The sequence below is a fragment of the Microcaecilia unicolor genome, chromosome 1, assembly GCF_901765095.1.
Source record: "Microcaecilia unicolor chromosome 1, aMicUni1.1, whole genome shotgun sequence".
NCBI classification, from domain to species: domain Eukaryota; kingdom Metazoa; phylum Chordata; class Amphibia; order Gymnophiona; family Siphonopidae; genus Microcaecilia; species Microcaecilia unicolor.
In genome coordinates this window covers 239,429,737-239,441,921 of record NC_044031.1, presented here as the reverse complement: position 1 = coordinate 239,441,921, position 12,185 = coordinate 239,429,737, and the positions used below count along the sequence as shown (strand labels likewise).

General features: G+C 40.0%; 1 protein-coding gene across 5 annotated transcripts in view; it reads left to right on the top strand.

The window, feature by feature from the left end:
- The window catches only part of LOC115471274, a 171,053-nt gene that overhangs the window by 92,514 nt on the left and 66,354 nt on the right, over nt 1-12,185 (top strand). For all 5 annotated transcript variants that reach the window (XM_030205002.1, XM_030204978.1, XM_030204984.1 and 2 more), the window contains exons 7-8: nt 1,913-2,049; nt 5,949-6,071. In XM_030205002.1, the coding sequence (XP_030060862.1) occupies nt 1,913-2,049; nt 5,949-6,071 (260 nt within the window). The remainder of the gene's footprint in view (nt 1-1,912; nt 2,050-5,948; nt 6,072-12,185) is intronic.

Genomic DNA, 12,185 nt, shown 5'->3' with positions numbered 1-12,185 from the left:
GAGTGGATTCCATGTACCACCACATTCTGTCATCTGTCAGCCAGTTTCCAATCCAGTTCACCACTTTGGGTCCTAATTTCAGTCTGCTCAGCTTATTGATGAGCTTCCATATCAAACTGTATCAAAGACTTTGCTTAAATCCAAGTAGATTTCATCAAGCGTGTGTCTTTTATCTAGTTCTGTGGTCACCTAATAAAAGAAATCAATCAGATTCATTTAGCAGTATTTTCCGTTGGTAAAATCATGTTGCTTTGGATCTTGTAACTTGTCAGATTCTAGCTGTTCGCTATCCTTTCCTTCTTGTCCTCGGAGAAAAGTGTATAGGGTATTCTCCCAGGACAGCAGGCTTTATATTCTCACAATCCCTCCCATCTCCCCTTGGAGTTGTCTTTTTTATTTTTACTTTTTTTTTTTTTTTTTTGCTGTAGTGTAAAACTGAGGAGACCACGCTCTTGTGTTTCTGTTTTCCATAAGTCCCAGACCGAGTGACACAGGTCAGCGTCACCCAGTTGTGAGAATATAAAGCCTGCTGGCCTCGGAGAATACCTGTTGTGATCTGTAAAGTGTTAGTATTTGGATTAATATTGTTGTGCTATTTCACATTCCTCTTCCCATTTTGGTTCTTGATGTCGTCTTCTTGTTTCTTATTGTGTTTTTATTTTTTATTTTAGCATCTATTTATATTTCCTATTGTAAAGCACCATGATGAAATTTGAATGGCAGTATATGAAATCTGTACAAATAAATAAAAATTGTGATACAGAACATCCAGTCTCATACAGGGCAATTCTATAACGTTCACGCTCAGCAGGTGTCATTAGAATAGTAACATATATGTGCATTTGTATGTGCATATATGCCAAAATTCAGCCTAAGTTCTATAAATACCCATATATTTTACTTGATACGGATTTTATGGGTGAGCATACACATGGGCAGAATCTGAGCAGGACTTACTATTTTGGTTCAAGCATTTATACCGGCTTTGCAGCTGGTGTAAGTGTTCGTCATTTGTTCTATAAATGTAGGCTTTTATCAGGCACCCAGTTATAGATTTGCCTCCATATTGTCCTAAGTATGAAAACACTACTTATAAATTAACATATGCATCCAGCTTCTCTTACATATGCACCCAAATTTGGAATGAATTGCCAAAATCCATAAAAATAACACACAACACAGTGACCTTCCGTAAACTATTGAAAACGTATTTATTTAAGAAAGCATATAATAACTCATCATAATTCAAATTAACAAAACGCAACTATACAACATGTATTCTCTTTATCTCTACTGTTTTTGCTAATTATCTTGATTTCCAGTTTAATGATCCTAATTATTCAAGCTTTTTTTCATCATGAATGAACTTTAACCTATTACCTTTAGCTCTTATCATTGGACGAACTTTCCTCTTGTAACACCTAATTTGTCCCTTTACCCCAACTATGTATTTCTCCTATCCGGAACTGGTAATCACCACTTACGGAATTATGTAAGCAACATTGAGCCTGCAAATAGGTGGGAAAATGTGGGATACAAATGTTATAAATAAATATTTATGTATGCAGTAAAGCGGCAATGCTGGATCTGTACTGATATCCAATTTAAGGAAACCACTTCATGTAAAACTGTGGGCAGCATGATGTTATCAACATTGATCAAGGTGGAAAGTATGGAGTAAGCATCATGAAAGGGTGTATTGCAGGTTAATGTTGATTTATTTTAAAGGAAATGTCTATGTCAAAATTTATTATGTGGTAATTTCTACATCTGCCATTCTACTTCAGGCACTTTGGAAAGTAGAAAGGTTTATTATAGAAATAAAAATGTGTAATGTGTAATTATACCACATATATAGCTTTCTGGGTGTAGATTATTTGAAGGCATTCTTTTTGTTCGTCTCTTATTACAGGTCTGGAGTACATAGTTGAATATCGGTCAAAGAACAATATTCCTATAATATATGAATGTAAGCTATGTGAATGCGAGGCAGGACTGACCAATATGTTCATGCATGTTGGTGGTGTTAAACACAGATTGGCATACCTGGTAAGTCATTGGAGTGTGAGAGATAGTTGATAGATTTTGGTCACTTATTGGGGGGGGGGGGGGGTGGAGAGACAACAGATCCCAGTACTTCTGACCAATTGTCAATTCATGGTACTTCACAATTTCCACTGGGTTTGGAAAAAAAGTGCTTTTGTTCATTGGGAGGAAGAAGGTAAAGCATATGATTCATAATGATAGGGCACTTGTAGCATATGTGGACTTTCACCGTAGATCACAGTTTCTCAACCCAGTCCTCAGGACACACCCAGCCAGTCAGGTTTTCAGGATACCCACAATGAATATGCATGAAATAGTTTGCCTGCAGTGCCTCCATTGTATGCAGATCTATTTTATGCATATTCATTGTGGGTATCCTGAAAACCTGCCTGGCTGAGTGTGTCCTGAGGACTGGGTTGAGAACCCCTGATATAGACTAATAATTCAGTGGGGAGATCAGTTTGCTTATTGTCAAGTCCGGGCATTATATGCAGTTTTGAGATCAGATAGTCAAAAGTTTAAAAAGGTGGAGAAGCTGCACCCATTCTTTAACACCATATTAGTAGATAGAATATCTATTTCTGGTATACATAATGCCTTACAATCTTTGGGAGGATTGAAGGATTTCACTGGGCTAAAGCTAAATGGGAGTTGGATGTGGGGGTTAAGTTAGTATCTTGGAATATGGGAGCTAATGTCAAGAGAGTATCTCAACTTATAGAAAGTGCAGATGTTAGAGAGTGTTACTTTGGGCACTTTATAGAGCCTATTTTATGCAAACTCAGCTCTGTAGGACTGGGAAACTCCACAGTGGCATGTTCTTAAAATGTACTGAAGCTCGAAACCCCTTATATGTTTCACTTTGGGCACACCCAAGCATCTAGGAATATTGGAAAGAAGTGGGGGGGGGGGGGGGAGTATATGTATCGATTAACAGGGTGGAGAATCAACCTTACCCCAGAAGCTGTGGTATTGAATACCCCAAAAGCGTGGAATGCAAGGGGAAAATTATTGCAATTGATGTTAAGGACGTTAAGTCTAATGGGGAGAAAATGGGTTGGTCCATAGGATGTAACAGGTGACACAGTAAGGTGGGTACAGGTTTTCTGTTTAAAGGTTAGTTTGGGAAGGGGTGGGAGGAGATTAGGAAGTTTTGGTGGGGTTTTGAGTTGCTGATCTAGTTGGATAAGAGAAGGGTGGTTATAAAAGAAACCTCCAATCTCAGAGATATCTTTGATTCCATTCTGAGGGTAGGGGGGAGATTATACCCCCTCAGCTGATACAGATCAAAGCAGTTTACAAAAAAGAATAAAATATATTAATAGAAATGGAAAAGAACTACAATATGCAATAGGCCAGAAATACACTCATCCCAAGATTCAAAAGAAAAAAGAGAGTGAAGAAGACTAAGTCAAAAGAACAGAAAGAGAAAGCTAAATAAGAAGCAGATTGTCAGCACAATACTTCAGATATCCTGCTCCAAAACTTTTCTTTGTATTGAGATGGCTGCACTGAAAAGTATTTTTACTTTTTCAGTGATTTGCTTATTCTCATTTCTTAATTTAAAAACATGTTGAAAGACTAAGTAATAAAAGAGGGTCAAAAGTACACAAACAGGAGCAACAGAAAAAACGCAAAAGGGCCTCCAAGACTGCAACAAACGAGTTCTTTAGTAAAGCAACCTGACATGGGCCTGCGTCAGAGGTCTAACAAAAACAAACAAAATGCAGAATGAACAATATGGAAAATAATATCAAATGAAGTACAGAATTATATATAATAAACAATAATGGCAGTAAAAATTCTCTACATTAATATCAGTTAAACGCATATAAAAACATCAATAATGAGCTGGCATCCATGCAAAAGTGTAGACATACATGTTAAATTTAAATACGTGTGACAATAAAAGTGAATGCAAGAATAAAAATACACAAAAGTGTACGCGTACGTGCAAAAATGTGTTCATGGTGACAAACGTGCATTATGAAAATGTATGTATTATCCTTGTCAACTAAACCAAACACTATGTGGATATGAAGTCAATCTGAGCAAAGCTCTCAAAATCAAGCAGACACAAGAATGACCCACTACAATTGCAAAAATATGTGTAAACAGAAAAAATATATTTACTAAAACGGAAGGAAAAAGCCTCAGAGCCCCAGATCTAAAGATCTATAGAGCTAAAGACGATCATGTTGATCTATACTTGATCATTGGCTGAAAAAACTTTCCAAAGATATCACAGATTACTGTATGGAAAACATCAAAACTTATCCAAACATCAACTATCCATGTGCATCAAAATATCAATGTGCATCAAGAAAACAAAATCCAATACAGTATAGAAAACTTCAGAGAAGGTACTCAGCTCAAGCAAACTTTAAATGTCCCTCCTGAAGTTCGTACAGCTCTTGTGGCTATATTCAGCATCCGCCAGCACCCTAGACCAACATTGGCCAGCATTTCGCTTGGCTCAGATTAGCACTGCTGCTTCAGGCTCTTTAGAATTGGGGTAAAACTAGATGGCAATTTCAAACACAGCAGTCATGTTTGAAGTTGTCTAGTTTTATATATGTAACCTGCCAATCTTACCAAAAAGGTTAAGAACTCTTGAAGAACATACACAATTTAGAGCTACATGCTCAAAAAAGAATCCAACTAATAAGAGAGAGAATTAAAAGTTTTTAGGACCAGATAAAAAGATAATATAATACATGCACATGAGAGGTCTGGGCTTCCAAACAGCTAGATGTATAAATCCCTTAATACTATGCTTATATATACAGACTAACAAATAATAAATTGCTCCATAAATGCAGGCAAATGCTAAAAAGCGTAATCAAACCGGATCTCAGAATCGTTAAAAGAGCATACCAAACACGATAGCAGTCCAGGACCTCAAAAGCACATCAGTGCACTGATTACAACTTGTTCAAGCGCACATAATCAGAAAAACTGAAGAACAGAACATTGTAATCCTGGTTCTCTTAGAATAATGATAAAAAAGTGACAACACACTGGTTATAAATTTTTAAAATGTATATAGTGAATGAATACAATGTTTTTCATACTTAAAAAAAAATGCTGCTGATACTGTAAAATAATATTGGCTCAAGCCTCCGTACAGCTAAAATCCCAAACTGTCAAACTGTAAACTTGTGATTCCAAGGCACTGGTTGGCTATCAAACTAAATATCCAATGCTGATATGAGGAGACTGGTGTTCCTCTAACTAGTACAGTCAAACCTCATCAAATTGGAGCCATTGCTACTACCATTGATCTCTTGAAATTTACTTTGCTTTGAAGTATTTCCAGAGTTACCTGCCTGTCATACCTGCATTTCACAGTGCTACCTGGACAAGTTTTCAGTAAGAGACAACACATTTGGTCAAGCATTACTGAGTAATCTGACTTAATTTACTCAACTCTCGCATTGTCATTTGACTGGGTTGCTCCCCAACACCGAGAAGGTTGTCTGAGAACTGGACAACAGTGAACTTGGGAGAGACCCATTTTCCTGATTTGATCCTGCTTGCCAATCTAGAAATTAAAATTGCTTACCTATAGCAAATCAAATAAATTTTCCCACTTTCATGAGAAAAAAAAATAGGTTAGTAAATGAGGCCAAAAGTAACAGTCATGAAATAGAGAGTAGGAAAGTCAGATAAGTAAGCATTCTTCTAAAACTTTCACTATCTTGCAGAATTATAAAATAATGTGGACCATGCTAAAGAAAATTATGCAGCAGCAAGCTCTCCAGAATTTGAGCATAAAAAAGCATTAAGTTCAATAAGGCGGCATCACCTTTCTTTATATATTCTGTGAGAAAATATTTCAGAAATTTTCATTTCCTCTTCCAAAATTTCATTTCTTTACAAAAAATTTACTTATTTTTCAGAAAAAACATCATCCTGTTATTGCAAATTCCAGTGCAATTCGGGGTAAGGGATCAGAACTGAGTAAACGACTTAGTCAAATTGCAATGGAAATTGAAAAGAAAGAAGGACGGAAAAAAATAGAGGTAATTTTCTTTTCTGCCTTATTATGAAATATAACTGGTACCAAATAGAATGTTATAGATCAAGCTTTAATCTGTATCTAGAAACCAGGTCCAAAGGGGAGGGAGAGATAAAAGAATCCCCCAGCAACTCTTTCTCAAACCCCCTCATTTCCAGCAGTTTCCCTGTTTCTCACTTTTTCTCCAAGGACAAGCAAGGCCATTCTATTCTCACATGTGGGTGAAATCATCCATTGGAACCTAGTGATCATCCATGCCAGTTAGAGAAAGCCACTCAGCTCCTTCATTAAGTCCTTTGGGAGTAATCATGGTTGATTTATATATATAAAATTGTACTCAATATGTCGGCTGCAGCCTTGATTCCCCCCCCCCCCCCCCAAGTGTTGGGAACCTGCACAGTATCTATATTTCACCATTTATGGGCAGTTTATTTTGCAGAGTGGAGAAACTTGTAGTTCACTAAAGATTGCATCAAGTAAATTAAGATAAGTGATTTAACTTCTTTATTATCCTACCTATGGACATATGGATAGTTATATGTATTTTTTTTATAGCGCAGAAATATTTTAAATGTAACACACATACAGTAACACAGTAATGTGTTGCTTGGATATAGTCTGTGTATAAATGTTAGGCTGTTGTCCAGCTTGGATCTCCTGATAACCTGCAGTCAGTCAGAAGCTTGTAACTTAGAAAAGACTGTCATCATATTGGCATTAGAGAGATATGTAAACGTACTTCCTGGTCAGCTTCCATGCCCTTGCTCAGGTAGTTTGATTTAGAGAGTTTGAAAGTGGAATTTTGTGGTTATTAGTTTTTGATAGGCAAAAACCACAATATTGACCTTCTGCACTGACTTACAGAGAGTAGCCGAATTCCATCCACCATGTAGTACTACAACCCTAATCCTTAGGGAAGGCCTCCTTGAACAGATAAACCTTTAAGTGCTTACTAAAAGAGTCTAGTGAAACAATCTGTCTCAGCCCTTGTGGTAAGGTGTTCCAGAGTTCAAGGACTTTCTTTATGTGTCTTTACTCCACCTTCTGTTTGCTGTTCCAAAGAATTCACCCTGCAACTGAAAAAAATCTGAGAACTGTTCTCTTCTAGGCTGACCTGACAATAGATGAAACACTCAACAGTCATTTATCTTGCAACCTCAACATACTAGTTAGACAATGGATCCTTAAAGAAGAGACAATTTAAAAAAGGCATGTCATTATTCAACACTTTGTGCACCAGGACAAGTATCCTAAATTCCATGGACCTAAAGTTGGAAATACATCTGCTCCTTTATTTTTCTAATTTTATCATAGACTTCCTTTTCAGAATTAAGTGCAGAGCAATAGTGTGTTTAGTATCTTTGTTTCAATCATGGTAAATTTGATTGCATTGGGATCACTATTGCCTTATCGCCCCATCACGATTTATCTCTTGCACCAGGTCCTGTGAACATAAAAGGACTTGATATAAAGTATTTTTGCCTCTTTTCGGTTTCTGGACCAACTATTCTGTGGTGCAGCTATTTATGGCATCTAGAAACTTTTCTTCCTTAGCATATCCTGATGAGACATTTACTCAATCAGTATTGAGATAATTGAAATAATTGAAATCTGCTGATATAACAGCTTATGTCTTATGCAGCAAACACCATGAAATGTGAATTAAAACATTTGCAACATAAGTCATTAGTAAAATGGTGGAGAAAGGCTTCAGAACTTCTTACATTGAACCCATTATACCTTATATTAGTTTTAGGGTCATGGAAAAATATATACAATCATTGGTTTGAAAAAACTCTAACCATTAAGAAATATCTACAAAAAATATCTTTAAAATATTTTAAAGTGGTCTAGAGGAAAAAACATCTGTAAAGTTGTGAGCAGTCGCAAGTGCTGCTACTTGCATGAATATATTCAGTGGTTTTATGATCTCAAGAGTCAGTTTCTATCCAGCCATAGTAGACAACAAAAAAATCACTCAGCTGTGAAACTAGTAGCAATTAGTGCTTGGACAAAAACTTGTTTCCATGCTATGTTGGGCAGTCTTCAATCTGAGTCTTCTAATCAACAAAGCATTGGCTGTTTTGTGACCCTGACTTGAAACATTTATAAATCAGGTAAACTCCCAACATGGGCCCCTTGTTTCACCATGTAGCTGCGTCAGGGTAACCATAGCTGACTCCCCATTTAATAACTCACAAAATGGCCTCCATCCTTTTCGTCCGTACCACCCTCAAGGGTATTGTGCACTCCAGCTTAGAATGTTCAGTATTTTGCTCTGTCTCCAGGCGTATGGTAGATGAATTGTGCAGCTCCTTCTTAGGTTTTCTCTGTGAGCTCCTGTCTCAGTTTATTCTGAGTGACAGTTAAGTAGGGGGTCATTTTTGGTTGAATTGTGTGCTCTTTTCTACCTGAATATGGAGTCTGAGCCTGGATGACACTTGGTGGGGTGGGTTCCCCCATCTGCCAGCTAGGTGACACCCAGTGGTGTCAGATCCCAACCCCCCCCCACCCCTCCCCAGCTCCACTTCTTCATATGTGTGGCTCTAAGCGGTGGACTGAGGCTAAGAGTTATAATCTGTGCTTTTCTGGATATAACGTCTCCCAAGCAAGTATGCACCTTTTCTTGTAAGGAGAAAGTTTTTTTTTTTTTTTTAAACCCACACTTACCTCAGCCAGAAGACAAGTGGTGTCCAGTGTCCATGGCTTCTAAGTGCCTTGGTATGTCTGCTTTGTTATATTTTAGTGCAACGCTGGTATATTCCATTTACTCTGGGTGTTTTATTTTCAGTGGAGCCATTCTTCTTGCCTTTTTGTTTTTTTTTTCTGTGCTGTGACTGCTGTTTTTTTTTTTGTTTTCTTCCACGATTTGTGTAGTGGGGCAGACCTCTTTTATTTGGCCAGGTTTTCTTGCATATAATTTTGACAGTTTGCTCCTCATAGCTGTGTCAGTTGTTGAGACTCATCCACCTTAAAAAATAAAATAGTGAACGCATAGTTCCCGAGTTTGGTTGTTTTTTGGAGGCTTTTATTCTTAGCCTTTTTCTTCTGAGGAGAGGCATCAGTTTTTCCCTGATCAGTGTCTTCTGTAGTTCATGCTGGCCAACAGCAGTTATATTTTTACCTTACTGCATTGTATGTCAGCCTCTTGTGTTCAAGTCAGGTGTTGTAGTGACAGCTGTGTAGGGGAGCCAGTTCTCTCCATTATGTGGTTGCAGTGTTCTTCTGCTGCATTGTACAGCACAAGCCAAGACCTGTCGCTTCTTCCTCTTCAACATCAGCAAAATTCGCCCTTTCCTCTCTGAACACACCACCCAAACTCTCGTCCACGCTCTCATTACCTTTTGCCTGGACTACTGCAACTTACTCCTCACCGGCCTCCCACTTAGCCATCTATCCCCCCTTCAATCTGTTCAGAAATCTGCTGCACGTCTCATATTCCGCCAGAACCGATATACTCATATCACCCCTGTCCTCAGGTCACTTCACTGGCTTCCGATCAGATACCGCATTCAATTCAAGCTTCTCCTTCTTACCTACAAATGCACTCAGTCTGCTGCCCCTCACTGTCTTTCTACCCTCATCTCCCCTTACGTTCCCGCCCGTAACCTCCGTTCACAGGATAAATCCCTCCTCTCAGTACCCTTCTCCACCACCGCCAACTCCAGGCTCCGCTCATTCTGCCTCGCCTCACCCTATGCTTGGAACAACCTTCCTGAACCCTTACACCAAGCCCCCTCCCTGCCCGTCTTCAAGTCTTTGCTTAAAGCCCACCTCTTCAATGCTACGTTCGGCACCTAACCCTTACCGTTCAGTGAATCCAGACTGCCCCAATTTGACTGCCCCTATCGGACCGGCCGTTCACTTGTCTATTAGATTGTAAGCTCTTTGAGCCGGGACTGTCTCTCTTTGTTAAATTGTACAGCGCTGCGTAACCCTAGTAGCGCTCTAGAAATGTTAAGTAGTAGTAGTAGTACAGCTCCATTTGGCACAATTTTGAATCCAGTCCTGGGCAGTGAATTGGCTTCTGCTCCTGGACAGTAAGTAAGCATTATCTTAAGCTGGGTCATGCTGCCTCATGGACTGTGTGATCTCAGTGGCCTTCTGACCTGCATAAGCTCTCTGTTGGACTATTTACTGGCAACTCAGTCTTGTCTTTGTCCTGTCATAGCCTCCCGGCCTTCACCAGCAGTGGCAGCTAGCCACTGGTCTACAGTGGTAGTGTCCTTTTGATCAGCAGCGCTGGCCACATCTGGAGCTGAAGTAGCAGCACCTTTTGGGTTTCACTGAGGCTGAGGACTGTCTCTTGACCTCCAGTCATAACAGCCTCTCAGACTACATGGAGAGTAGCCTTCAAGCTCTACTGTCGGTGGTCTCTACAGCTACATGGGCAGTGACCTCTCGGTCTGCATCGGCAGTGGCCTCTCAGACTGCACTCATTGCAGCCTCTCAGGCTGTTTCTTTCCCCAGATTCGTGGACAATGCCAGCTTCTTGGCCAAAGTTCTAGTATGGTTTCTTCACCTGTGTTCTGTAAATGGCCTCCTACTTTCTATTCTAGTCTTTGTTTTGGATGCAACCTCCTGGGCTGTGCTCTTGTGGCAGCCCTCTGAGCTGTGTTTGGGCTACAGATGCCATCAGACTGATTATGGCCTACAGCTTGCTGAACTGTATTCTGCTTATGGTCTCTTGGACCGTGTTTGAGGTGTAATCTCTGTGTTGTATTCTGGCTATAACTTCCTATCAGTCCTATGGCTACAGCCTTCTAGGCTGTCTTCTGGTAACAGCCTCCTAGGCTGTGCTCTCCATATGGCCACCTAGGCTGCGTTCTGGTGACAACTCCCACAGCGGGGTCAGTCATCGGCTTTCTTGGCTGTTTTGCCAACAGTCTCCTGGCTTGTGTTCTGCGACAACCTCCTAGGTCATAGTCGAGTGTCAGACTTATGGACTGTCTTCAACTATCAGTCTCCTGGTCTGTATTGTGACATTGCCCTCCTATATTGTCCGTTGCCCATACTCTCCTGGGTTGTATGCTCCCCAGGCCTCTTGGATTGTGGTCTAGCCATGGCCTCATGGGCTGTGTTCCACTCACAATTTTGACTGGAGTTTACAATTTCATTCTCTGGCAATTTGTCTTTGGGGCACAGTGCATCCCCTAAGTTAGTAGAATTGCTTCAAGGTTGCAGAGGCAGTACCATTATATCTCTGAACATGGAGCCCTGATCCATGTCTGGATATGGAATGCTGCTGCTTCTCTGCATATAGCACATTACTTCATTTTTGGATATGAAGCACAGCTCCATTTCTAATTAGGAATTGCGCTTCCATCTTTGCATATTCAGCACAGCTCCATGTCTGAATATGAAGCACAGTTCCATCCCTGGGAAGGTAGCATGGCGACAGCTGTTGATATGAAGCACAGCTGCTTCACTAATATGTGGCATTGCTTAATCCTTGATTATGAAGTGCTCTTTCATGTCTGAATGTGAAGAGCAGTTCTATCTCGGAACTTCAACTCCATCTCTGCATGTTGCACACTCAGTTCCATCTTTGAAGGCACAGCATAGCTTCGTCTCTGATTGTGAGCATAGAGCTTAGGTCCGTCTCTGAATGTGGGGCACAGCTCCATTTTGAAAGGTCAAGCTTGCCCACTTCTCATATTTCAACACTCACCTCCCATCTTTCACAGTAGACCCTGGTGGCTTCTGTTCTGAGTGGAGTACACATGCATTCTGATCAGATGTTTATGGGGCCATCTATCCTATCTGTCAATTTTCAGCATTTGATGCAGGGACAACTGGTCGTCTTCTGGTTCACCAGGTCTATTCAGTCATGCGATAGTGGCTGCCTGATGCTCCATGCTCTGGTATGCCACTTTTATGGTTTTCCCTACATTATCTTCTAGGGGTTACACTACCTGTGGCTTTTGGTTCTGTGGTACTGTATACAGATTCTTCCTAATGGCTCCAACTCTGGCTGTTATCTTCTCATTTCCTGCCATAACAGCCTGTTATCGTCAGTTGCTGTTCCCGCTCTCATTGCCTGACTGTTGTTTTGCTATATTTCTTTTATTTTTGGTCACCAGTACTGTGGATCACAATAGTCTGGGGCCTCTGATTT